The sequence below is a fragment of the Mobula hypostoma genome, chromosome 1 (genome assembly GCF_963921235.1).
Source record: "Mobula hypostoma chromosome 1, sMobHyp1.1, whole genome shotgun sequence".
NCBI classification, from domain to species: Eukaryota; Metazoa; Chordata; class Chondrichthyes; order Myliobatiformes; family Myliobatidae; genus Mobula; species Mobula hypostoma.
The window spans coordinates 150,172,029-150,199,277 of NC_086097.1; the positions used below are offsets into that span (position 1 = coordinate 150,172,029).

At 44.5% G+C, this 27,249-nt stretch overlaps 1 protein-coding gene across 13 annotated transcripts in view; it reads left to right on the plus strand.

The window, feature by feature from the left end:
• Positions 1–20,495, plus strand: part of foxh1 (forkhead box H1) — a 141,601-nt gene extending 121,106 nt beyond the window's left edge. For all 13 annotated transcript variants that reach the window (XM_063057885.1, XM_063057984.1, XM_063057922.1 and 10 more), the window contains one exon: positions 17,351–20,495. In XM_063057885.1, the coding sequence (XP_062913955.1) occupies positions 17,351–18,406 (1,056 nt within the window). In that variant the 3' untranslated portion in view covers positions 18,407–20,495. The remainder of the gene's footprint in view (positions 1–17,350) is intronic.
• Positions 20,496–27,249: the final 6,754 nt, after the last annotated feature.

Below are 27,249 nucleotides of genomic sequence, written 5' to 3' on the forward strand. Positions count from 1 at the left end.
TCCTTGCGGAAAGTGGGGGGGGGGGGAGTGAAGAGATGTGCTTAGTGGTGGGATCCTGTTGGAGGTGGCGGAAGTTACGGAGAATAATATGTTGGACCCGGAGGCTGGTGGGGTGGTAGGTGAGGACCAGGGGAACCCTATTCCAGTGGGGTGACAGGAGGAGGGAGTGAGAGCAGAAGTGTGTGAAATGGGGGAGATGCGTTTGAGAGCAGGGTTGATGGTGGAGGAAGGGAAGCCCGTTTCTTTAAAAAAAGGAGGACATCTCCCTCGTCCTGGAATGAAAAGCCTCATCCTGAGAGCAGATGCGGCGGAGACGGAGGAATTGCGAGAAGGGGATGGCATTTTTGCAAAAGACAGGGTGAGAAGAGGAATAGTCCAGATAGCTGTGAGAGTCAGTAGGCTCATAGGAGACATCGGTAGATAAGCTGTCTCCAGAGATAGAGAGAAAAAGATGTAGAAAGGGGAGGGAGGTGTCGGAAATGGACCAGGTAAACTTGAGGGCAGGGTGAAAGTTGGAGGCAAAGTTAATGAAGTCAACGAGCTCAGCATGCGTGCAGGAAGCAGCGCCAATGCTGCCGTCGATGTAGCGAAGGAAAAATGGGGGACAGATACCAGAATACGTGTGGAACATAGATTGTTCCACAAAGCCAACAAAAAGACAGGCATAGCTTGGACCCATACGGGTGCCCATAGCTACACCTTTAGTTTGGAGGAAGTGGGAAGAGCCAAAGGGGAAATAATTATTGGCGCTGCTTCCTGCACGCATGCTGACTTTATTAACTTTGCCTCCAACTTTCACCCTGCCCTCAAGTTTACCTGGTCCATTTCCGACACCTCCCTCCCCTTTCTACATCTTTCTGTCTATCTCTGGAGACAGCTTATCTACTGATGTCTACTATAAGCCTACTAACTCTCACAGCTATCTGGACTATTCCCCTGCTAACCCTGTCTCTTGCAAAAACGCCATCCCCTTCTTGCAATTCCTCCGTCTCCACAGCATCTGCTCTCAGGATGAGGCTTTTCATTCCAGGACGAGGGAGATGTCCTTTTTTTTTTAAAGAAAGGGGCTTCCCTTCCTTCACCATCAACCCTGCTCTCAAACACATCTCCCCATTTCACACACTTCTGCTCTCACTCCATCCTCCTGTCACCCCACTAGGAATAGGGTTCCCCTGGTCCTCACCTACCACCCCATCAGCCTCCGGGTCCAACATATTATTCTCGGTAACTTCCGCCACCTCCAACGGGATCCCACCACTAAGCACATCTTTCCCTCCCCACCCCCGCCCCCCCACTTTCCACAAGGATTGCTCCCTACGTGACTCCCTTGTCCATTCGTTTCCCCATCCCTCCCCACTGATCTCCCTCCTGGCACTTATCCATGTAAGCGGAACAAGTGCTACACATGCCCTTACACTTCCTCCCTTACCACCATTCAGGGCCCCAGACAGTTCTTCCAGGTGAGGTGACACTTCCTGTGAGTCGGCTGGGGTGATGTACCGCGTCCAGTGCTCCCAATGTGGCCTTCAATATACTGACGAGACCTGACGCAGACTGGGAGATCATTTTGCTGAACCCCTATGCTCTGTTCGCCAGAGAAAACAGGATCTCCCAGTGGCACGCATTTTAATTCCACATCCATTCCCATTCTGATATGTCTATCCACGGCCTCTTCTACTGTAAAGATGAAACCACACTCGGGTTGGAGGAACAACGCCTTGTATTCCGTCTGGGCAGCCTCCAACCTGATGGCATGAACATTGACTTCTCTAACTTCTGCTAATGCCCCACCTCCCCCTTGTACCCCATCTGTTATTTATTTATATACACATATTCTTTCTCTCACTCTCCTTTTTCTCCCTCTGTCCCTCTGACTATACCTTGCCCATCCTCTTGGTTGCCCCCCCCTTCCTTCTCCCTGGGCCTCCTGTCCCATGATCCTCTCATATCCCCTTTGCCAATCACCTGTCCAGCTCTTGGCTCCATCCCTCCCCCTCCTGTCTTCTCCTATCATTTTGGATCTCCCCCTCTGCCTCCCACTTTCAAATCTCTTACTAACTCTTCTTTCAGTTAGTCCTGATGAAGGGTCTCGGCTTGAAACGTTGACTGTACCTCTTCCTAGAAATGCTGCCTGGTCTGCTGCCTTCACCGGCAACTTTGATGTGTGTTCCTTAATGTAACATTGTATGGAAATACAAGATAACACTGATGCAGACATGTTTTATACATTTAACAAGGTGCTTTATTAATGTATTGCTTGTGCAAACATTCAATAGATGCAATTGTCACTTTTACCCAGTAACTTGTTTTATTGCACATGTTAAATACAGCAAAATAATACACAAAGACATGGCAAAAGTAAAGACAAACAAATGAAGTAACAGTAAACAACAAGAATTCTGCAGATGCTGGAAGTTCAAGCAACACACATCAAAGTTGCTGGTGAACGCAGCAGGCCAGGCAGCATATCTAGGAAGAGGTACAGTCGACGTTTCAGGCCGAGACCCTTCGTCAAGACTAACTGAAGGAAGAGTGAGTAAGGGATTTGAAAGCTGGAGGGGGAGGGGGAGATGCAAAATGATAGGAGAAGACAGGAGGGGGAGGGATAGAGCCGAGAGCTGGACAGGTGATAGGCAAAAGGGGATACGAGAGGATCATGGGACAGGAGGTCCGGGAAGAAAGACGGGGGGGGAGGTGACCCAGAGGATGGGCAAGAGGTATATTCAGAGGGACAGAGGGAGAAAAAGGAGAGTGAGAGAAAGAATGTGTGTATAAAAATGAGTAACAGATGGGGTACGAGGGGGAGGTGGGGCCTTAGTGGAAGTTAGAGAAGTCGATGTTCATGCCATCAGGTTGGAGGCTACCCAGACGGAATATAAGGTGTTGTTCCTCCAACCTGAGTGTGGCTTCATCTCTGTCCGCCAGAGAAAGCAGGATCTCCCAGTGGCCACACATTTAATTCCACATCCCATTCCCATTCTGACATGTCTATCCACGGCCTCCTCTACTGTAAAGATGAAGCCACACTCAGCTTGGAGGAACAACACCTTGTATTCCGTCTGGGTAGCCTCCAACCTGATGGCATGAACATCGACTTCTCTAACTTCCGCTAAGGCCCCACCTCCCCCTCGTACCCCATCTGTTACTTATTTTTATGCACACATTCTTTCTCTCACTCTCCTTTTTCTCCCTCTGTCCCTCTGAATATACCTCTTGCCCATCCTCTGGGTCTCTTCCCGCCCCCCCGTCTTTCTTCCCGGACCTCCTGTCCCATGATCCCCTCGTATCCCCTTTTGCCTATCATCTGTCCAGCTCTTGGCTCTATCCCTCCCCCCTCCTGTCTTCTCCTATCATTTTGGATCTCCCCCTCCCCCTCCAACTTTCAAATCCTTACTCACTCTTCCTTCAGTTAGTCCTGACGAAGGGTCTCGGCCTGAAACGTCAACTGCACCTCTTCCTACAGATGCTGCCTGGCCTGCTGCGTTCACCAGCAACTTTGATGTGTGTTGCTTGAAGTAACAGCAAATTTCACTTTTGCCCAGTAATAAGCCTTATTGCATTTAGTTGTAGCTGTCATCCCTTTCATCAGTGAAGAGACTATGGCTGTAGGAGATGTTTCTGGACAAACACACACCAAGTATACAGTTTCCTCTTTACTTGTTTTCTGTGTGTCCTGCACATGCCCAGTAGGAGGAGATTAGCAAACTTGCTGATGACACAAAGCTGGGTGGCAGTGTGAAATGTGAGGAGGATGTTATGAGAATGCAGGGTGACTTGGACAGGCTGGGTGAGTGGGCAGATGCAGTTTAATGTGGATAAATGTGAGGGAAGGCAGGTTATTACTTAAATGGAGTCAAGTTAGGAAAAGGGGAAGCACAATGAGATCTAGGTGTTCCTGTACATCAGTCACTGAAAGCAAGCATGCAAGTACAGCAGGCAGTGAAAAAAGCTAATAGCATGCTGGCCTTCATGACAAGGGGAATTGAGTATAAGAGCAAAGAGGTCCTTCTGCAGCTGTACAGGGCCCTGGTGAGACCACACCTGGAGTACTGTGTGCAGTTTTGGTCTCCAAATTTGAGGAAGGAATTCTTGTTATTGAGGGAGTGCAGTGTAGGTTCATAAGGTTAATTTCGGGGATGGCGGGACTGTCATATGTCGAAAGATTGGAGTGACTGGGCTTGTATACTCTGGAATTTAGAAGGCTGAGAGGGGATCTTGTTGAAACATACAAGATTATTAAGGGATTGAACGCGCTGGAGGCAGGAAGCATGTTCCCGCTGATGGGTGAGTCCAGAACCAGAGGCCACAGTTTAAGAATTGGGGGTAGGCCATTTAGAATGGAGTTGAGGGAAAAACTTTTTCACCCAGAGAGTGGTGGATATACCGAATGCTTTGCCCCAGAAGGCTGTGGAGGGCAAGTCTCTGGATGCTTTCAAAAAAGAGATGAATAGAGCTCTTAAAGATAGCGGAATCAAAGGGTATGGGGATAACCTTTAAAATACAGGTTGTATCCGGCCGGTTGTGCATGCAGCCTGTTACAGCCGTTCCAGACTAGTATTCTTACTTTTTTCTTCTTACCTTGTAACTTGCGTTATGTTTTATATTTTCTCTTTGCACGGTAACACGTCGAAGCTGCACCCTTGGGTTTTTAGTGCTGGAAATAGTTACATTCCAACACGTCTCATTAGCGGGACAGAAGCATGGTAGCATTGTGTATTCCAGAGACCAGCTGATTGAGCTTATGCTGGCCGGTTTAGCGAGCAGAGCGGCGGACATCCCTGCTGAAATCTGGAGGAAAACACAGAGGATGCAGAGGGGGATCACAAAGTCGAGGAAAGAGGACTGGGTCGAGACAACAGAGACTTATGGAGAAAAGGAGTGCGGTGGGTAATAAAATGGACGAGTTCACGGCGCTAGCCAGGCGTCAGAGAACATTTCGGGAGTGCAGTGTTATGTGTTTCACTGGAACGGGGCTGCACAAGGACATACCCGATCAAAACTTCTCCATGGATGGCTTCCAGACCATTCAGGCTGACCAGAAGTGCACTGAGAGCGGTAAGCGTAAAGGAGTTGGGTGCTTACTGTTCTGGTTAATAACAGATGGTGCAATCCGGGTCATATTACGATCGAGGAACGTGTTTGTAGACCAGATATTGAACTTTTTGCTGTTGGACTTCGGCCATATTCCACCGAGATACAACACTGGGCAGCCCGGGAGGTTGTTCCTGCCTGTGGCTATTGAACTTGCAGCTCCTCCTGTGGAGGGTCAGACACCCTGAGCCAATAGGCTGGTCCTGGACTTATTTTCCATCTGGCATAGTTTGCATTTTGTTTGATTGTTTGAGGTTTTTGTATTGCTATATTTATGCTCTATTCTTGGTTGGTGCGGCTGTAACGAAACCCAATTTCCCTCTGGATCAATAAAGTATATCCATCTATCTATAAGGCAGGAACTGGATACTGATTGTGGATGATCAGCCATGATCACAGTGAATGGCGGTGCTGGCTCGAAGGGCCGAATGGCCTACTCCACCTATTGTCTATTGAGATTCGCCCAAATACCTGTTTTAATGTGGACAGAGGTATTTTCAAAAACGTCAGGTGTGGATGCCTATCGTTTTTACGCGAAACTGGTGTTTTCAAAATTATCTGGTCTAGTATGGACGTAGCCCCAGTTATGTGGAGAACTATGTTGGCTGGAGTCGGCCTCGTGCTCTGGCTCTTGGTAAGGTCATCCATACTAAACAGGCCAATGGTGGATTCTAGACCAGGAGTGGTCCACCAGTGCTGCAGGTTTAGGGATTCAGCTCAGAGGGACCAATCCTGACTGGTCAAAATCCAATTGTTAGGGAAATGGCAACAAAGAATCCCTCTATACAGACAGGGATGGAGGACGTGCATTGTTGCCCTAAACAGCAGTGGCGTAAGTAAGCACTGTGAATTCCTAAGTGAGATTTAAGATTATATGGGAATAGCTATACTTTCCGATGTGTATTGTCAACTTTATACCCTTTTCCAGTGACTGGGGGAAATCCAGCTTTTCTTCTCATTGGCAATTTAACTGTAAATTTGTTTTTAATTTGTATTTTCAATCTGAAGATGCAGTATGGAATAAGCCCTTCTGGCCCTTTGACCTGTGCTGCCCAATAATTTAACCCTTACCTAATCACAGGACAAACTGCAACGACCAATTAACCTACCAATTGGTACATCTTTAGACTGGGGGAGGAAGCCAGAGCTTTCTTGCAGGGGATGCTGGAACTGAACTCTGAACTCCACCCTGAGCTGTAATAGTGTCGCATGAGCTGCAACACTACCACGACGCTCACCATTTGGTCACCTGCCTACAGGAAAGAACAGATTATGAGGACACTCAGTCCTCGTTTATTGTCATTTAGAAATGCAAGCATCAAGAAATGATACAACGTTCATTCAGGATGTAAATAAGATTGAGAGGGTGTGGAGAAATTTTAAATGATGTTGCTGGGACTTGAGGACAAGAGTTATAGGTAAAGATTGAATAGGTTAGGATTTTATTCCCTAGAACGCAGGGAGTTCTGATAAAGGTATGGAAAATTGAGGGGTATAGAGGGCACATGCCTACAGGCTTGAGATTGGATGAGACTACAATTAGAGATCATTGGTTAAGAATGAAAGGTGAAATGTTTCAGGGGAACATGAGAGGGAACTTCTTCACTAAGGGTGGCGAGAGTGCCAGTGAATATGGGGTTGATTTCAATAGAGTATATATTTAGATAGCTAGGGTGCCTAAGATTTTACAGTACCATAGTAATTTTATTTATTCCACTTCATTGCTTTTGCAAAAAAAAACACCATTTCTTGACCTATGTGGGGGGTGATATACTTAATTCTGATGTGGGGCTACATGGACTGAGTTGGAAGGAAATGGGGAGAAGGGAATCATAGTTGGGGGGGGGGAGAAAAGGGAAAGGAGAAGCGAGGGACATTTGGTTATGTTTACGGATCCCGCAACCCTCCTGGGTCGAAGGGGCGCTGCACCAGCTGCCTCCATCTCATGGTTGTGGGTGAGTGCCTGGATTGCAGCAAAGTTCTCTCCAGCCCACTCTGCAATGTTGTCAGCCTCTTTCTCTGCCTCTTTTTCTTTTCCCCTGCACCATTCCCTGAGGAATGGTCTTTGAGAATCCCTATCTTAGTTTCCTATTCTTTACTGTGGACAGTAGATCTCTGTAGTGTCTCATGTGCTGGGTGATGGTTCCTTGTACTTTGAGGCATGGTCTGTATAGGAGGTGCCAAGGAGCCTTCTGAAGCACCTCATCTCTGCTGCCTGGATCTTTTGCAGTTCTGCTGCCAAACGTCCATGATTCGGATGTGTACAAGAAGATGGAGAGCGCAAGTGCATGCAGGAGTTTCAACTTGGATCTGGGCATGTGATTATCTCTCCAGATTAGTTTTAGTTTAGCCAGTGTTGCTGTTTGCACTGTCCTCAAGTCTTTAATCCTTCTTAGTTGATGATGGCGCCAAGATACTGATTGACAGTCTCTAGTTCTTGCCCACTAGCAGTGATTTTTAGAACCATAGAACATTACAGCACAGAAACAGGCCTTTTGGCCCTTCTTGGCTGTGCCGAACCATTTTTCTGCCTAGCCCCATTGACCTGCACCTGGACCATATCCCTCCATACACCTCTCATCCATGTACCTGTCCAAGTTTTTAAATGTTAAAAGTGAGCCCACATTGACCACTTCATCTGGCAGCTCATTCCACACTCCCACCACTCTGTGTGAAGAAGCACCCCGCCCATGTTCCCTTTAAATTTTCCCCTTCACCCTTAACCTATGTCCTCTTTTTTTCCCTCCCCTAGCCTCAGTGGAAAAAGCCTGCTTGCATTCACTCTATCTATACCCATCATAATTTTATATACCTCTATCAAATCTCCGCTCATTCTTCTATGCTCCAGGGAATAAAGTCCTAACCTATTCAACCTTTCTCTGTAACTGAGTTTCTCAAGTCCCGGCAACATCCTTGTAAACCTTCTCTTCACTCTTTCAACCTTATTAATATCCTTCCTGTAATTTGGTGACCAAAACTGTACACCATACTCCCAAATTTGGCCTCACCAATACCTTATACAACCTCACCATAACATTCCAACTCTTATACTCAATACTTTGATTTATAAAGGCCAATGTACCAAAAGCTCTTTTTATGACCCTATCTACCTGTGACGCCACCTTTAGGGAATTTTGTATCTGTATTCCCAGATCCCTCTGTTCTACTGCACTCCTCAGTGCCCTACCATTTACCTTGTATGTTCTACCTTGGTTTGTCTTTCCAAAGTGCAATACCTCACACTTGTCTGTGTTAAACTCCATCTGCCTTTTTTCAGCCCATTTTTCCAGCTGGTCGAAATCCCTCTGCAAGCTTTGAAAACCTTCCTCACTGTTCACTACACCTCCAATCTTTGTATTATCAGCAAATTTGCTGATCCAATTTACCACATTTTTGTGGTGATTGGCTCCTCACAGTTTCTCATTAGCTTGGTTTTCTCTGCGCTGGTCTCCATGCCATTATCTGGTAGATGTATCATCCAGGCAGTTCACAAGGCAGGCCAATTCATCATCACTTCCTGCTATTCCATCAATGTCATCGGTGAACCGGAGGTTGGAAGAAGTTGTATCTCCTAGTAGCCACCCAGTTTAATTCCACTTCCTATTCCTGTTCTGATATGTCAATCCATGGCCTCCACTGCTGTCGTGAGGAGACCACACTTGGGGTTGGAGAATCAATACCTTGTATTCTGTCTGAATAGCCTCCAGCCTGATGGCATGAACATAGATTTCTTGAACTTCCAGTAATGTACCCCCCCCCCACCATTCACCATTCCCTTTTATCTCCTTGCCTGTCCATCACCTCCCTCTGGTGCCCCCCCCCTCCACTTTTCTTTCTTCTGTGGCCTTCAGTGTTCCCTGTTCTCCAGCTCTGTATCTCTTTCACCTATCAACTTCCTAGCTCTTTACTTCATCCCTCCCCCTTCAGGTTTCACCTACACTTCGTGTCTCTCTGTGCTTCCCACTCCTCCACTCCTCCCACCCCTCCCACCTTTTAAATCTACTCCATTTTTTTTCTCCTGGCCTACTGATTTCCTCCAGCATTTTGTCCGTGTCCTTTTTGGACTCCAGCTGATGTGTGGAACCACTCTCCAACTGTACAAGTACTGCATTGCTAGCTTTTGTGTAGAGCTGCTTGATAGTTTTGAATCTCTTCATTTTGGCCTGGAGGCCACACCCTATCGAATGCTGCATTGAAGTCTATGAACACCTGGAAGATGTCCTGTTGTTGGTTGTATCTCTTGCACAGTACTTGGAGGCTGAATATCTGTTCTGTTGTACATCTTCCACTTCTGAATCCAGCCTGCTCTTCAGCAATTATTTCTTCTGCTTGTGGTTTTGGTCTATTCAAGATGGCCTTTAACATCACTTTGCTTACATGGCTGATAAGACTTGTGGTTCTATAATTCTGGCACTGCTGTAAGTCGCCTTTCTTGGGGGGAGTGATGAGTGGTTTTTATCCAGGGTGTTGGCCATTCCCCAGTCTGCCAGATTTTGTTGCAGATTTTGGTGGGGATGTCTCTCACTACCTCCATGTTTTATTAGCTCAGCCAGAATGTTGTCTATTCCTGCAGCTTTCCCATTCTTCAGCAATCTTGTGGCTACTTCTACTTTTTCATGCAGAATTGGACGAGTCCTGGCTTGCGAGTACACTGTGGTCTCCTTGATGGTTGTAAAGTTCTGAACAACACTCAGTCCAGCTGTTGAGAATGTCTTCATCTTCTGTGAGGCAGTTTCCTCCTTTGCCTTGAATGGTCTCTGCTTAGTGAGATCCTTCACGATTCGAAAAGCTGTAAATTATTATACAATCTGAAGGACTCCTCCATTGCCAAATCCTTCGAAGCTCTAGCTGCTGGAAAATTTGCACCACTGCTGATGCTTGTCAAAGATGCTGAAACGTTGACAGCTAAGTTCAATTAAGTGATGGCAGAAACAGCCAATGAGATTCTTGGGGAAGCACCACGGGAAAACTCAATCCTGGGTAACACGAGATCCTGGAAATGTGTGACATTAGAGACCTGAAGAAAACTAAGAACACAACAGCAGGAACTGTAACATACAGAAAGATCAGGGCCAAGGAAGAATGGATTGAGAGAGAGCCTGAATAAGAACAGCTGGTGAGACATTCTGTAATGATTGATAAACCAATTGTTTGGAATCAGTCGACCTTGACCCCCCCCCCCCCGATCCCTGGCACTCTTCTGCCTCCTGCCCCACACCCCTCCTGCGGTGCTCCACGTTGATAAATACAGTTCCGTGCAAAAGTCTTGAGCACCCTAGCTCTGATTTATACTTGTGCATACTAGCTTTTGCCACAGCCTACGCCAGTGACCTACGCTGTTGTGAGCATTTATACTTGCGCTTTGGTGTGTCTGCGTCGCTCTGCAATTCACCGCCAAAACATTAGTTGGTGGTGGGGTTTCTATGTCACTGAGTTTCGACACCAAGAAACTCAAACTTCAAGCAATGGTGACTGAAACTGAAGGAGGGTGAATTTTCTGTGTTTGTTTGGCCACTGAGAGACATGGACGAGGAAATGCATCTCAAATATTTTCAGATGTCTGCAGGTAGATTTGACGATTTGGTTCATCGTCTCCAACCATTTATTTCGCATCTGTGTACGCACAGTATACTCGGAGACTGGCAATCACCATTCGAGTTTTAGCTTCAGGTGGAAGTCAACAGGCTGTAGCAGCTAGCTACAAACTGGCATCAAGCACAGGGTCCTCCATAATTTCGGAGGTCTGTAAAGCTTTATGGAGAGCACTGCAGCCAGAGTTCCTTCCCTGCCCTTCAGTCGCCCAATGGGAAGCTATTGAAGCATAGGAGGAAATGCGATGTTACCAAGCGGACCAGTCACAGTTGTTGCGGTCTGCGTTGCCACAATGTGCAGTTACATTTTTGGGGAGGTGCGTGTCAGGCTACGGTGTAGGGTACGCAGCTATGCCGTACCTACGGCATCGATTTGACAAGTATAAATTGGCCTTAAGACTTGCACAGTCCTGTACAGTTTGGGAAAAGAAATATATACCCTCGTTATACCCACCCTACCTCAAGTCATGTGCATAAATGACTTGACTCTCCCCTCCTACCCCTCCTCACAGTCCCCCACCTTGTTCTCATGACTATATGCCTTCCATAGCGATAGCCATACTTTATTGATCCCGGGGGCAAACTGGTTTTCGTTACTATTTATTATTTATGGTGAAACTGTAATAGAACCATAGATAGTTAAATAGTAGTATGTAAATTATGCCAGTAAATTATGAAATAAGTCCAGGACCAGCCTATTGGCTCAGGCTGTTTGACCCTCCAAGGGAGGAGTTGTAAAGTTTGATGGCCACAGGCAGGAATGACTTCCTATGACGCTCTGTGTTGCATCTCGGTGGAATGAGTCTCTGGCTGAATGTACTCCTGTGCCCACCCAGTACATTATGTAGTGGATGGGAGACATTGTCCAAGATGGCATGCAACTTGGACAGCATCCTCTTTTCAGACACCATCAGAGAGTCCAGTTCCATCCCCACAACATCACTGGCCTTACGAATGAGTTTGTTGATTCTGTTGGTGTCTGCTACCCTCAGCCTGCTGCCCCAGCACGCAACAGCAAACATGATAGCACTGGCCACCACAGACTCGTAGAACATCCTCAGCATCATCCAGCAGATGTTAAAGGACCTCAGTCTCCTCAGGAAATAGAGATGGCTCTGACCCTTGTAGACAGCCTCAGTGTTCTTTGACCAGTCCAGTTTATTGTCAATTCGTATCCCCAGGTATTTGTAATCCTCCACCATGTCCACACTGACACCCAGGGGTCACTGGTACCTTAGCTCTCCTCAGGTCTACCACCAGCTCCTTATTCTTTTTCACATTAAGCTGCAGATAATTCTGCTCACACCATGTGACAAGTTTCCTACCGTAGCCCTGTACTCAACCTCATCTCCCTTGCTGATGCATCCAACTATGGCAGAGTCATCAGAAAACTTCTGAAGATGGTAAGACTCTGTGCAGTAGTTGAAGTCCGAGGTGTAAATGGTGAAGAGAAAGGGAGACAAGACAGTCCCCTGTGGAGCCCCAGTGCTGCTGATCACTCTGTCGGACACACAGTGTTGCAAGCACACGTACTGTGGTCTGCCAGTCAGGTAATCAAGAATCCATGACACCAGGAGAGCATCCATCTGCATCGCTGTCAGCTTCTCCCCCAGCAGAGCAGGGCGGATGGTGTTGAACGCACTGGAGAAGTCAAAAAAACATGACCCTCACAGTGCTCGCTGGCTTGTCCATGTGGGCGTAGACACGGTTCAGCAGGTAGATGATGGCATTCTCAACTCCTAGTCGGGGCTGGTAGGCGAACTGGAGGGGATCCAAGTGTGGCCTGACCATAGGCCGGAGCAGCTCCAGAACAAGTCTCTCACACACGAAACCACCACGGTGGGCTTCACAGCTGAACAAGTGAGAAGACAGTTGAAACATCTCAACCCAAGCAAGGCTGCAGGCCTGGATGGTTTCAGTACCAGGGTGCTCAAAGCCTGTGCCCCTCAGCTATGTGGAGTACTTCGACATGTCTTCAACCTGAGCCTGAGTCTCCAGAGGGTTTCTGTGCTGTGAAAGACGTCCTGCCTCGTCCCTGTGCCGAAGACGCCGGGCCCCAGTGGCCTCAATGACTACAGACCAGTGGCATTGACCTCCCACATCATGAAGACCCTGGAGGTACTCGTTCTGGAGCTACTCCAGCCTATGGTTAGGCCACACTTAGATCCCCTCCAGTAGGCCTACCAGCCCCGACTAGGAGTTGAGGATGCCATCGTCTACCTGCTGAACCGTGTCTACGCCCACCTGGACAAGCCAGCAAGAACTGTGAGGGTCATGTTTTTTGACTTCTCCAGTGCGTTCAACACCATCCACCCTGCTCTGCTGGGGGAGAAGCTGACAGCGATGCAGGTGGATGCTTCCCTGGTGTCATGCATTCTTGATTACTTGACTGGCAGACCACAGTACGTGTGCTGGCAACACCGTGTGTCCGACAGAGTGATCAGCAGCACAGGGGACTGTCTTGTCTCCCATTCTATTCACCATTTATACCTCTGACTTCAACTACTGCACAGTCTTGTCATCTTCAGAAGTTTTCTGATGACTCTGCCATAGTTGGATGCATCAGCAAGGGAGATGAGGCTGAGTACAGGGCTACAGTAGGAAACTTTGTCACATGGTGTGAGCAGAATTATCTGCAGCTTAATGTGAAAAAGAATAAGGAGCTAGTGATGGACCTGAGGAGGGCTAAGGCACCGGTGACCCCTGTTTCCATTCAGGGAGTCAGTGTGGACATGGTGGAGGATTACAAATACCTGGGGATACGAACTGACAATAAACTGGACTGGTCAAAGAACACAGGCTGTCTACAAGAAGAGTCAGAGCCGTCTCTATTTCCTGAGGAGACTGAGGTCCTTTAATATCTGTCGGATGATGCTGAGGATGTTCCACGAGTCTGTGGTGGCCAGTGCTATCATGTTTGCTCTTGTGTGCTGGGGCAGCATGCTGAGGGTAGCAGACACCAACAGAATCAACAAACTCATTTGTTAGGCCAGTGATGTTGTGGGGATGGAACTGGACTCTCTGACAGTGGTGTCTGAAAAGAGGATGCTGTCCAAGTTGCATGCCATCTTGGACAATGTCTCCCATCCACTATATAATAGATACAGGAGTACATTCAGCCAGAGACTCATTCCACCGAGATGCAACACTGAGCGACATAGGAAGTCATTCCTGCCTGTTGCCATCAAACTTTACAACTCCTCCCTTGGAGAGTCAAACACCCTGAGCCAATAGGCTGGTCCTGGACTTATTTCCTGGCATAATTTACATATTATTTATGGTTTTATCACTATTTATTTATGGTGCAACTGTAACGAAAACCAATTTCCCTCGGGATCAATAAAGTATGACTAAGAAATAAGCTTTTATAAAGGAATTTATTATTGCGGTAGAAATTGTGATGGCAGGTGACTAGTGTACAGATGAAGAACATATAACTTGCCTTTCCGTTGCACTACATGTGACTCTTAAAAACCACATAATTTAAAACTTAAGAGGAATTATTTGCCTCTCAGTGCAGATATTAACCTTTAGAAATGGTCATTATTAAAACCCGACCACTTTACTCTGGTAATGCATAAACTGTGGAACTCAGCAAGTTAGGCAGTATCTATAGAGGGGAATAAATAGTTAAGCATTTTGTGTGTATTGTTCAAGTGTTCTGCAGAATTGATTGTGTTTACACCCTACTCTGGCAAAGTGCCCTGATGAATTCCAAACCTGGAGGCAAGAGTTCAACTGGCTGGCAGCTGAAAGACAATGTTAAGATTGCCTCTGGTGAAATTTACTAATGGGATATGTGTAGAAGAATTTCTTGAAGAGGTTTTATGGAGAGATTAGTCAAAGTTCATGGGGAAGATGTAGAAGACAACCCGAATGTATTGTAGATGTTTTTTTTGATAAAGATTGAGTTGCTTGTTGATCATAAATAGCTACAAAAGGCTATAGATTTGCTCCCTTCTGTTATATGGTCTCTGGAGCTTTTGAGCTTTATTCGGATCCCGGTCATGGTAAACACAAGATAGAGATGGAAAACTGAGATGCCTGGTGTTCTTCCTAGTAGTACTAAACCTTTGCCTACAGTGAATATACTGAGGCTTTATTTCATTTGGGGTTTCGAGGAGATTTAGTTTACCAAAGAAGCTTGCAAACTTCTACAGGTGTACTGTGGAGAGCATTCTAACAGGCTACATCACCATCTGGTATGGTGGGGCTACTGCACAGGATCGAAATAGGTTGAAGAGAGTTGTGCATTTAGTCAGCTTCATCATGAGCTCTATCCTTCGTGGTATCCAGGGCATCTTCCAGGAATGGATGCTTCAAAAATGTGGTGTCCTTCATTAAGGAGCCCAATACCCAGGTTATGCCTTGTTCTCATTCCTACCATCAGGATGGAAGTACAGAAACCTGAAGGCACCCACTCAACAATCTGGCAATGGCTTCTTCCCCTCTGCCATCTGATTTCTGAATGGACATTGAACCCATGAACACTACCTCATACTTATTTATTTTTGCACTCATTTGATACTTCACTTTTATTTATACAGATAGATGATATGAGCTTGATATAATGACTTGCTTTAGCCAGATAAGTGGTATGGCATAGGTTGCTTCTTGCTTACCTTTGTGAAATTTTTCCCAAATGAGATGCTTCAAAAGTCATGTGCACACCAGAAAACATTTTTTTTTGTGATAGGAGATTACAAGTTCCTGTGGCGTGATGAATGATTTGGAATAAATGGCCTCACTTGTTTGTACTTTGGAGATGTAAAGGAATTTTTGCTAGGAGAGGAGCTTTGAAAATCCCTCAGTATTCACTCCAGGAGGGAGTAATGTTATTCATTGGGAACTAGCTGAGACTAATTAAGAGTGATGGATTACCATCTTGGTGACAATTCTCTGACAACAGCAGCAACTGTTAAGGGATGAAAAGGAAAGCAACAGTTGGCATTTTATCAAACTGTCAGTCATACTGATTTCCTTTCTGTTGTGCAGATTCATCACTGAACTTTCCAATCCAATGGAAGAAGGATCTAAAACATGAAACCAAGTGAAAATGCAGGAAAAATTCAATTCGGACAGTATCTCTAAAAGGAAATGGGAATAACATTTCAGAACTGATTATGTGCTAAGAATTAGTGGAACTCGTTTCCATCGCAGCTATTCAGCCTGGTTCACCAATTGATTATAATGTCTGATATTAACCTAGGTTTTATATTCTTGTCCAACAGTGAAATTTCAACTGTTCAAGTTAATCAATCTATGTTGGTCTTGATATATTTAAAAAATCTATCGAAAGACTTGCTAGAGAGAATTTAACCTCGAGTGTATGAATCTGAGCATTTTAATTAATGATCCCCTATGTTTAAATTCACTAAAAGGAGACATCTCTATTTTGAAATCCTTCAAAAGGAGATCCACTTGATGGAGACTCCTGAGGATCTTGTCATCAACCTAACTTTTTAGCCTGTCACAAATGTTTCCTCATTCTTGCTCTTAAGATCTTGCTCTTATCTTGTTGTTTTTCAACAGTGCACATTGTACATGTACTAACTGGTAGTCTGGGGTCATAAAAGGCATCTGTTAGTCAGTCTTGCGAGACCATGGATCTGCGCCTGGAAAGTCTTCACTCTCCAGGGCACAGGCCTGGGCAAGGTTATATGGAAGTCCAGCAGTTGCCCATACTGCAAGTCTCCCTTCTCCACGACACCAATGTTGTCCAAGGGAAGGGCACTAGGACCCATACAGCTTGGCACCAGTGCCGTCGCAGAGCAATGTATGATTAAGTGCCTTGCTCAAGGACACAACACGTTGCCTCGGCTGGGGCTTGAACTCACGACCTTCAGGTCGCTAGTCCAATGCCTTAACCACTTGGCCACATGCTCTCAATGTCTGGCGTCAAATAATCCATAAATCACTGGCGTGTTAACTGATTTTGTATTATAGAAATACCTTGATTCTAGCAAAGGATGTAAGGGTCTGAAATACTGTTTCTCTCTCCACGTTTGCTACTTGGGCTGCTGTATTTCTGACATCTTCCATTTTCATTTTAGATTTCTTGTATCTACAGTTTTGAGTGTTATTCACTGGTTTTCTGGAGGGTGTAGAGGCATTGCAATAGGCTTCAATATCTGGGTTCAAAAATGGGGGCCGTCAGCTGATGGCAATTTAGTCAAGATTCTTCGATAAGCTAATCATTCTTTAATGATTAGCCCTGATGAAGGGTCTTGGCCTGAAACTTCAACTGTTTACTCTTTTCCATAGATGCTGCCTGGTTGCTGCATCCAGCATTGTGTGTTGCTTGGATTTCCAGTATCTGCTAATTTTCTTGTTTGTGATTTCTTAATGCTGTTTAAGTGTGCATAGATAAATATTGCATAAAATTCGAATGAAGCTTGTCTGTGGAGCCTTAACTGTAAGCCTATATACAATTTCCTGACAGAATGAATGACTGGCTATTAAGAAAGAAAAGCTGGAGGTTATGGGCTGTGCAGGAGGGTTGGGTGAGATTGATCATGGAGTAATTTTATAAAGGTCAGCAGAGTGTTGTAGGCTGAAGGACCTGTATTGTGTTGTACTCTATGAATTATTTGATTGCTAATGCTATACTTGAAATTTGTGCTCTTGGTCAGTGATTTTTTAGAATATTATTTTGTTTTTTGTTTTAGGTTTTGAATGATCCTAAAAGGCCACAAGGAAAAGGAAACTACTGGACAGTTGATGTTACTCGCATCCCACCTGAAGCATTAAAAAGGCAAAACACCTCTGTCTCGAGGCAGGATGGGAATAGCTTTGCAGCTAATTCTACTGCATATATCCAGGGTGGGATTTTGGGTCTTGCATCTTCTGAAGAAAGCAGCAAATTGGAACAAGTGTTGGAAGCTGCTGGCCCTTCAACTGCATTTCCACGACATGGTGACAGCAGGCTAGAGAATTCCTTCTCCATTGAAACATTGTGGAACAGTTTGGAAGCTTCTGCGTCTGAAAAGGACAAGAGCTACTCTGGGCCCTCTGGATACTGCACAGAAAAGTCCTCAAATGAAGATCCTACCCAACAGAGATTGGAATTGAACTCCTGGCATCGTCAACCAGTCACGTCTGAGAATGCTCAGTGCTCCTCATCACTCTCTTCCTCACCAAGGGCTAATCATGGTGTTCAGTTTCACTCACCCTTAAGCACTTCGACTTCCAGTCCTTCCTCCATTGAGGATGACTCCAATATTTCCCAACAAGAATCCCCAAGTAGACCAGAGTCAAAGCGCCCAAGATTATCTGTGGAGTATGGCATATCCGCTCCTGTTTCCATCTGGGACAATCATTGCTCCAGCTATCCAGAGCCAGCGCTTTCAGTAAGGCCCTACATGCACTGGGAGTTACCAACTTCCTACACTAAATATACCCCTCCAAATGTAACACTGCCACCCACCATGAGCTTGCCGTATTCCACATTCTTCCCGTACAATAATCCATCAGGCTTGTTGCTGTATCCATACAGGCCAACCCAATTCTTAAGCAGGCCGAACTGGCCTTTTCACCCTGATCCATGTTCTGTGCCATCGTTGCGACCATCACCTGTGCTGGATTTGGACAGAATGTTTCAAGTTGTCCCACCAAATAAAAGTGTCTTTGATGTCATGTTCTGCCCTGCTGGTGCTATTGGCTCTGCAGTGCCACCTGGTGCCACCAGTCTAATGAGAGCTCGATACATGCCATTTGATTACTGAGAACCTTGTCTGTATTGAGGGCAAGTTGTATGGAAACTTTTATATTTAAAAAAAAAATCAAGTTTTAAGTGTTTTTATGAAATTCTTGCACATATGGAGCATTGACTCTAATGTTGCTGTTAAAACTTTTAAAATAAAATTATGTGAATTCTTGGAAAATTACTGGAAATCTTTTGGAATTGGAGATTAGGAATGCAAGTTGTAAGATTTTTATGTCCTCCAACTCTGTCAGAAAGCTGCCATTGTATAGGCACGTTGAATAAAATGTTTGCATTTACTTGTACCCTACCTGGTATTACTCTTGCCCTTGGGAAGATCTGCTGATCAGATGATGCACCCTGGGCAATGACGTGCTACATTCATCCCCTGAACTCTGCTTGTGGCTGAGGCTGGAGGAAACATTAAAGGGTGGAACATGCCTGTTATGCTGTAACTAAATGGCATCCCATAATCATTATTAGTGTTTTTGTGTGAATGATGATCACACTGGGACTGGAGGACATCTATTGACCAATGATACACGTAACTGAAGCCTAGCAATACTATAGCATACAGATCAATATTGGAAGGATAATTCATTTGACTGGATTAAAGCGCTGATGCTACCCTTGGAAAATGAGTGTCAATTCTTATTGGCATCAGTAGATGTGAGGGTCAAATTACTCTGTGACAGATGGGCACAGAACTTAAGTTTTTGCTTGTGGAAAACTTGCTTAAAAATACATCAGCACTATACTATGCTGGTTTCCTGTTCACTCAGCTGTGATCTGAAGGCAATTTTCAGTCAAGAGCCAACACCCAAAATCCCATGATTTCCTTGAATACACTTGTTCTCCCATTAGTACAAAAATAACCTCAATCTCTTTCAATTTAAGATCAAATCAACACAAAACTAAAGAGATTATCTCCCTCTCACCTTAAGGGAATACAAGCTAAGTTTCTGCAACTTTTTGCATTTCTGTTTGCAACTTCTATGCATGACATTTAGTATTCTGGTAAATTCACTAAGACTCTTTAAGGTGTTGTTTACAACTAATACAATGCTACTCAAGGATTTTCCTTGAATCTGAAGCAATGGGGCCAGGAACACTATGGAACTTGCACGTTTCTCTGTCTGGGTAGGTTTCTTCTGAGTATGCTCTAATTTTTGTTTTCCCCAACCCTCACTCAGCCCCATGTATCAAGTACCTACCTACTAGTTGGTAGGATAATGACAGTATGTAAAGGGGAGAGGAGATTGGATTGGTGCTGGATATATGAAAGGAAAAGTAGAATTGGTTTGGAATTGGGAGAACAGGATTACTCAAAGTTGGCATTGACTTATCCAAATAATTGTCTGTCATAAGAAATACGAATATAAACTTTATAGCAGGAATACTGCATGTTTGACATCCAAATCAAAAGCTGGGTACAGGAATCACGAAGGGAGGTGTGCAAAGATTGCATTAAGATCACAGGTGTTTTAAGTTGCAAATGTAGGGGGAGGAGGGAAAAGGGAAATGTATATATGTGGTAAACAAAATTTATCAAGAGAACATTTAATTTTGTTTTAAATGGCTGTTAAGAGAATAGAGATAGAAGAGAAAAAATTGAAATCAAAAGGAGCCATGTCTGTGGAGAGGCACAAAAGGGTAGTTACTTGAGATGTTGAGTGTTGTAATAATCACAGATAAGAGATGGAAGCTGTTCCTCGAAGTTTTGTTAGGTGTCCTAAGGGAAGTAAAGATGGAGAGATCAAAGTGGGAATAGATTTAGAGAATTAAAGTAAGTGGCTGGAAGCTTAGTCACTAGTCACCAATGCAAACTGAACTGAAGATGTTTAGCAAAGCAGTTGGCCAATCTGTTTGGTCCTTCCATGTAATGGGAACCACATTGAACATCAGCCTCAAAGCATTATATTGAAAGTGCAAATGAATGTTTGCTTCATTCTAGAAGGGCTGTTTCTGCCTCTGTGTGGTGTCTGATTTCCAATTTGGATTTCTCACACTATTACTACTTTTGTGTGAAACTGAAAGGTTGCTCATGAGAAATTCTCAATAACAGTGTAATATATTTAATAATTCATGTTTACACTTGGGTTTTTATTAATAAATGCTGTTGGTTTGGATGCTACAACCCAATAAAGGTAAATGCATTAAAATTGATATAATTTGTATTTATTTCAATCTGACCAACCAAGTTACTGATCTGTGTAGTCTGTTCCCAGTTCTTCATGGATGTATGTATCAGTGGCCTCAATATGATATAACAGACGAATTCAGTCCATTAGAATTGGCATATAGGTTAGATGTAAATCCAACTTTAAATGCAGCAACTTTTTGAGAAAGTAGAGAAAATTTGTCCGAGCTGTAATATTGGGTGTCAAAGCGATCGATGTAGCACAAAAACAGACAATTTGGTAAATAAAGAATTGAAATGGGATTAGTGAAAATGAGTATACTGTTTATATGATCATTTGCCTTTTGATTCTTGTTACCAAAGTGCATGAGTTCATATTTGCCCACATTTGACTTCATTTGCCATGATTTTTGCCCAGTCATTTAATCTATCTATATCCTGTTGCAGATTCACCAAGTCCTTCCATATATTTTCATATCACTGAAAAACTTCAAAACCTTTCATTTTGTTTCCTCTTTCTAGTTTTTAGTGTAAATAGGAAAGAGTTGGGCAAGAACAACCCCTGGGGTAGGGTACCCCACTAGTTAGAAACCTTCCAGCCTGAAAATTACCCATTATTCCAGCTCCTATTTTCTATGAGAGAGCTAATTTCCACTTCAATACATTTAGGCATTAATTCAAGAGGCAACCTCTGTCACACCCTGTCAAATGTCTTTTGGAAATCCAACTACATTATGTCTCCCCACTCTCAAATCTTCCTAACAAACATATGTGAAACATGATTTATCTTTCACAAAACCATGTTGACTAGGTTTATATGCAGCTCTCCTTAATGACTAATTATTCATTCTTGGATCAATGTGACTGACACATTGCCAACAATTAACATTAAATTTAGCTGACCTTGGCTTCTTTTTGAAGTAGAGAGTCACTCTGGCTGTTTCCCAATCTTTTGGCATCCACCTGGAATCTCATCTATAGTTTGCAACCACTCTTTAAACTCCTTGTGTATAGGCTATCATCCTAATGATTTATCTGCCTTTAGCCCCAATGAGTTTCTCTAATACTGTATACCTTGCAATTACGATTTTTACAAGTGCGCCACTGTTATTTTAAATTTGCCCATCTGTTATCTTAAGGAAATCTGCAGTCTCCAACATTGTGAAAACTTAATTTAACGATTGACTTATCAAATCTGCCTTTTTTTTTCTTAGTTAATAATTCTTAAGCCTTGACATCATCAGAGAACATTATAGTGGGTGGTGCTCCAAAATAAGTTTGAGGAATTTGGAAGAGAGCCATTTCAGGAAACTCTTTTCACTCAAAGCGATAGTGGAGATGAGGAACTTTCACCTCCTAGAAGCTGTTAAATCAACTGAAACTTTCTAAACTGAGACCTTGGGCAGTGACTTCCAATAGCAAATTCATTATATGCAGATGACAATTCAGACAAGTCTACAGAATCAGGAAATATTGAATACTGAACTGAAGCCCAGGAACAGCATTCTAACATCAGACCACACTTGGAGTACTGTCAACAATTTTAGGCCCCATATCTCAGAATGAATGTTTTGTCATAGGAGAGAGTCCAGAAGAGGTTCACGAGGATCATTCTGGGAATGAAGGGGTTAATATATGAGGAGTGTTTGGCAGCTTTAGGGCTGTACTCACTGGAATTTAGAAGAATGCGTGGGGATCTCACTGAAACCTACTGAATGCTGAAAGAACTAGATAAGGTGGATGTGGGGAGAATGTTACCTATGGACAGGGTAGCCAGAACTAGAGGGCACAGCCTCAAAACTGAGGAGCAAACATTTAGAAAGCAGGTAATGAGGAATTTTTTTTAGCCAGAGAGTGAATTTGTGTGTAAGGGGTTTCTTCTTTTATGTTACTACGTAGGCTAATCAAAATGGCTTCTTTGTTATGTTAACTGCTGAGAAAGTTCTCTCTCTAGCAGCTTGTTTGGGTTATAAAGAGAATTGTATTCATTTGCTAACCAATTGGGATAGATGTTATTCTTTCTTGTGTGTCTGTAAGCTATTGTGTTGAGCGGGCTTTGGCGGAGAAGGTGTGATGGGGACAGAGGGAGAAGACGCGATGCTGTAAGATGGCCAACGGGACGGACCCCAAGCGGGAGTCCGAGGCCCAGGGTCTTCAGCGAGGAGAGGAGACGAAGACAGATTCGTGTGGAGCATCTGGTCGACCACCGTGGTTGGTCCCAGGTGGCGGGTTGAGGTGGTCGGAGGGGATCGAATGGTGGAAAGAGGACCCCGTTAATTGAGCTCCAACTGTTGTGCATGAAGTGGTTGAACTCTGATAAGTTTGGTGCCTTTTACTTTCTGTTTATATTGTATCTCTATTAATTACATAGTTCCAGTAATATCTATAAATTGTAATCATTTAATCGCATATGGTGTATTGTCTTATCTGGCGGGGTGGGGTACATCACACAGCATCCACACAAACTTGATTACCCAGTTTGGTGGGGCCGAAGCCTGCTTCCCCTAGACAAAAGCGAGTTGAGCGAGCCTGAGGCTTACCAGGGGGCTACATGTGGAATACTCTGCCACAGACTGCGGTGGAGGCCAAGTCCGTGGGTATACTTAAGGCAGAAGTTGATCGTTTCCTGATTGGTCAGGGCATCAAAGGATATAGCGAGATGGCAGATATATGGGATTGAGGTGGGATCTGGGATCAGCCGTGATGGAATGGCGGAGCAGACTTGATGGGCTGAATGACCTAATTCTGGTCCTATGTCTTATGGTTTTAAGGTCCTCACCTTGTCACTTGTAAGGATGTAATTCCCTTTCCTCAATCGTCTGTCTCCACTGTATCTGATCTCATGATGAGGTTGTTCACTCCAGGACATCTAAAATGTCCTTTTCATTTCAGAAAGTAGGATTTCTCCCTCACTGATATCAACAGAACTCTCACCTGCAGCTCTTCTACTTCCTGCAGGACAGGGATAGGTTTTGTCTTACCTAGTCCTTGCCTACCAGCTCACAAGTCTATGTATGCATCAAATTATGTATGCGGATTATCGGCACCCATTGAGAACATCTACCGTAAACGCTGCCTGGGCAGGGCGAACACCGTTATCAGGGATGCATCTCACCCTAACCATGGACTTTTTACCCTCTTCACATTCGGTAGGCGCTACAGGAGCCTCCGCTCCTGCATCAGCAGGCACAGGAAGAGCTTCTTCCCTGAGGCTGTGATCCTGCTGTACCTCACATCACAGCGATAAGCAGTATTGCATCTATATTGTACTATCTCAGTACTTTTATATTTGTGTGCTGTAGCACTTTTTTTCTTTGTAGTTATTTTGTAAATAACAATATTCTTTGCATTTCTGGTCAGATGCTAAATGCATTTCATTGGCTTTGTATCTGTACTTGGCACAATGACAATAAAGTTGAATCTAATCTCATCTAATCTAATCTAAACCTCCGCTCTCTCCAACAGCATTTCATCATCAGGCACAACAGGATCATTGTCTCCACAACTCCCTTGTCCACTCCTCCCTTGCCACCGGTCCCACTCCAGGTACTTATCCCTGCAACCATGCTAAGTGTTACGCATGCCTCCACCACCACCTCCCTCTTTAGCATTCAGAGTCCTAAACAGCCCTTCACATTGGTGTCATTTGTTGCCTCCAGTGATTCTGGTGTGGCCTCCTTCATCGGTGAGATCTGACGCAGAATAGGGTAGTGCTTTGTTGAGCACCTTTGCTCTACCTGCTGTACTAGCCTGGATCTCTCAATGGTCAGCCATGTTAATTCCATTCCCACACCTACATGTGTGTCGATGCCTTTTTCTGCTGCTAAATTGAGGCAGGATACAGATTAAAAGAACAGCACTTCATATTCTATCTTGCTGTGCTCTTACGCCATGAACAACACTTTCTCCAGTAACCACTCTCCTTTCTCTCTTTCTTCTTTTACTTATTCCAATTATCCCTGTAACTTTTTCCCATTCTCAATCTCCCCATTCTTCCCACTGGATCCCTTCACCACCTCCTCCCTTTATTCCACGGTCCAACTTCCTCTCCTGTCAGATTCCATCTTCAGTCCTTTGTCACTTCCACCTATCTCTGCCCCAGCTTCTTACGTTATTCCCACTTCTCCTCCCCCCAACTATCACCCCCTCACCTGAATCCACCGATTACCTCCCCTCACCATTTTATACTGACTATATCCCCTCTCTGTTCATTTCCCACCATAAATGCTGCCTGACCCCCCTGGTTTATATGATGTGTTATTTTGCGATATAAAGGGGAAAAAAGTGGATTGTTATTTAAATCTGTCGGTGACAGAGCTCAAAGTAAATTTTTTAAATACATATATGTCACCGTATACAACCCTGTGATTCATTTTCTTGTGGGCATACTCAATAAATTCAATAACCATAATACAAGCAATGAAACACCGCACCAACTAGGTGGACGACCAGTGTGCAAAAGACAATGTATTGTGCAAATACAAAAAGAAAGAAAAAATAATAACAATAATAAATATGCAATAAATATCAAGAGGTTTCTGTTGTGGCACCACTCAGCCAGATTTTCAATCTCCCTCCTATATGCTGATTTGTCACCACCTTTGATTCTGCCAATGACGGTGGTGTTGTCAGCAAACCTGAATATAGCATTGGAGCTGTTCTTAGCCACACAGCCGTAAGTGTAAAGTGAGTAGAGTAGAGGGCAGAGCACACAGCCTTCTGGTGCAGCTGTGCTGATGGGAGATTGTGGAGGAGATATTGTTGCCAATCAGAACTAACTGGGGCCTGTAAGAAAGGAAATCGAGGATCCAATTACGTAAGGAGGTGTTGAATCTAGATCATGAAGTTTATTGATCAGTCTTGAGGGGGGGCCGAGCTGAAGTTGATAAACAGCATCCTGATGTTTGCGCCTTTGCTGTCCAGATGTTCCAGGGTTGAGTGAAGAGCCGGTGAGTGGCATCTGCCGTGGTCCTGTTGTGCCATGTAGGCAAATTGGAGCAGGTCCAAGTCGCATCTCAGGCAGCAGTTGATCTGTTTCATCAACAGCCATGTGAAAATAGTGTGGCCTGATAATAGATGTTGCCTTCTTTAGACAATAAATACCTACTCACGGTTTGCAGCTGACACAGGCAAAACATGGTCCCTGCCCTACTTTATGACTGTGTAATCCCCTAAACGAGCCGAGTCTGCTGTACTCCCAGTGTTCAGCTTTAAATCAGTATGTCATTGTTGAACTAAACTCTTAGTAACTGTTCTTTTATCTAGAGATTTACTCTCTAATCCCATCAAAAGATTCTATAAATCACATTGCTGCCTCAGTTTTCTGGTCCAAAGGGCATTCATCAGCTGAAGGTATTCAAACAAAAATACTGAGATTCCTTTTATTGGAGTTGCGTGTCTTTGCTGGTTTAGAATGACTGCCACATTTAGTCATATGAGAACTTCCGGTAATTATCTCGCCTCGACCCCTCTCCTTCACCATTCCCCATTCCTGTTTCCCTATCTCCTTACCTGCCCATCACCTCCCTCGAGTGTTCCTCTTCCTTCCCTTTCTTCTATGGTCTCCAGACTGTAAGACAGGAACAGAATTAGGCCATTCAGCCCATTGAATATGGGGTATTTGACATGGATAACGTCCTACTAGAGGGAGAACAGGCAGCATGTAATGGTGGAAGTATCAATGGAGATTGAGCAGATATTATGTAGCAACACCTCATATACTGTCTGGGTAGTCTCCGGCCCCTTGGTATGAACATAGAATTCTCCAACTTCCAGTAATTCCCTCCCTCTCCCTTCCTCTATCCCTATGTCACTCTGCCCCCTCCCCCGGCTGCCTATCACCTCCCTCATGGTTCCGCCTCCTTCTACTACCGATTGTGTTTTCCCCGATTCCTTCTTCACCTTTCCTGCCTATCACCTCCCTGCCTCCCCTCCGCCACCCCTTTATCTTTCCCCTTACTGGTTTTTCACCTGGAACCTACCAGCCTTCTCCTTCCCACCCTCCCCCCACTTTCTTTATATGGCCTCTGCCCCTTCCCTCTTCAGTTAAAGGGTTCCAGCCCGAAATGTTGACTGATCGTTTCCACGGATGCTGCCCGACCTGCTGAGTTCCTCCAGCATGTTGTGAGTGTTATTATGGAGCATAGTCGTTAGCACAATGCTTTACAGCACAGGTGACTTGGGTTCGATTCTTGCCACTGTAAGGAGTTTGTACATTCTCCCCCTTGACCGTGTAGGTCTCCCGCAGTCCAAAGACATACCAGTCAGTAGGTTAATTGGTCATTATAAATTATCTCGTGATTAGGCTAGGACTAATTTGGGGGATTGCTGGGCAGTGTGGCTCGAAGTGCCAGAAAGACCTACTCTACACTGTGTCTCAATAAAATAAAATACCCATAGTTTGTAGTATCCACTGTCAATAGATTGTGAATATATTGCCTATTTCTGGGGAATGTGAGAATTTGATTGTGCAGATATTATTTGTATATGAAGCTGTGTAGGATTTTCCTATCATACGGAAGCAGAGATAAAAAATAAAATTTTCTAGAGAGAAAGTAAGAATGGACTAGGGGTTGGACATTATGTCAACATCATGTAGGGATTGCCAGTTGGTGGTGTAGTGGCATCCACGTCGGACTTCAAAGCAAATGGTGCAGGGTTCAAATCCTCACACGCTTCACATCCATGCTGTGTTGAGCATTAAGCTAGCAACTCAACCTCGTAAA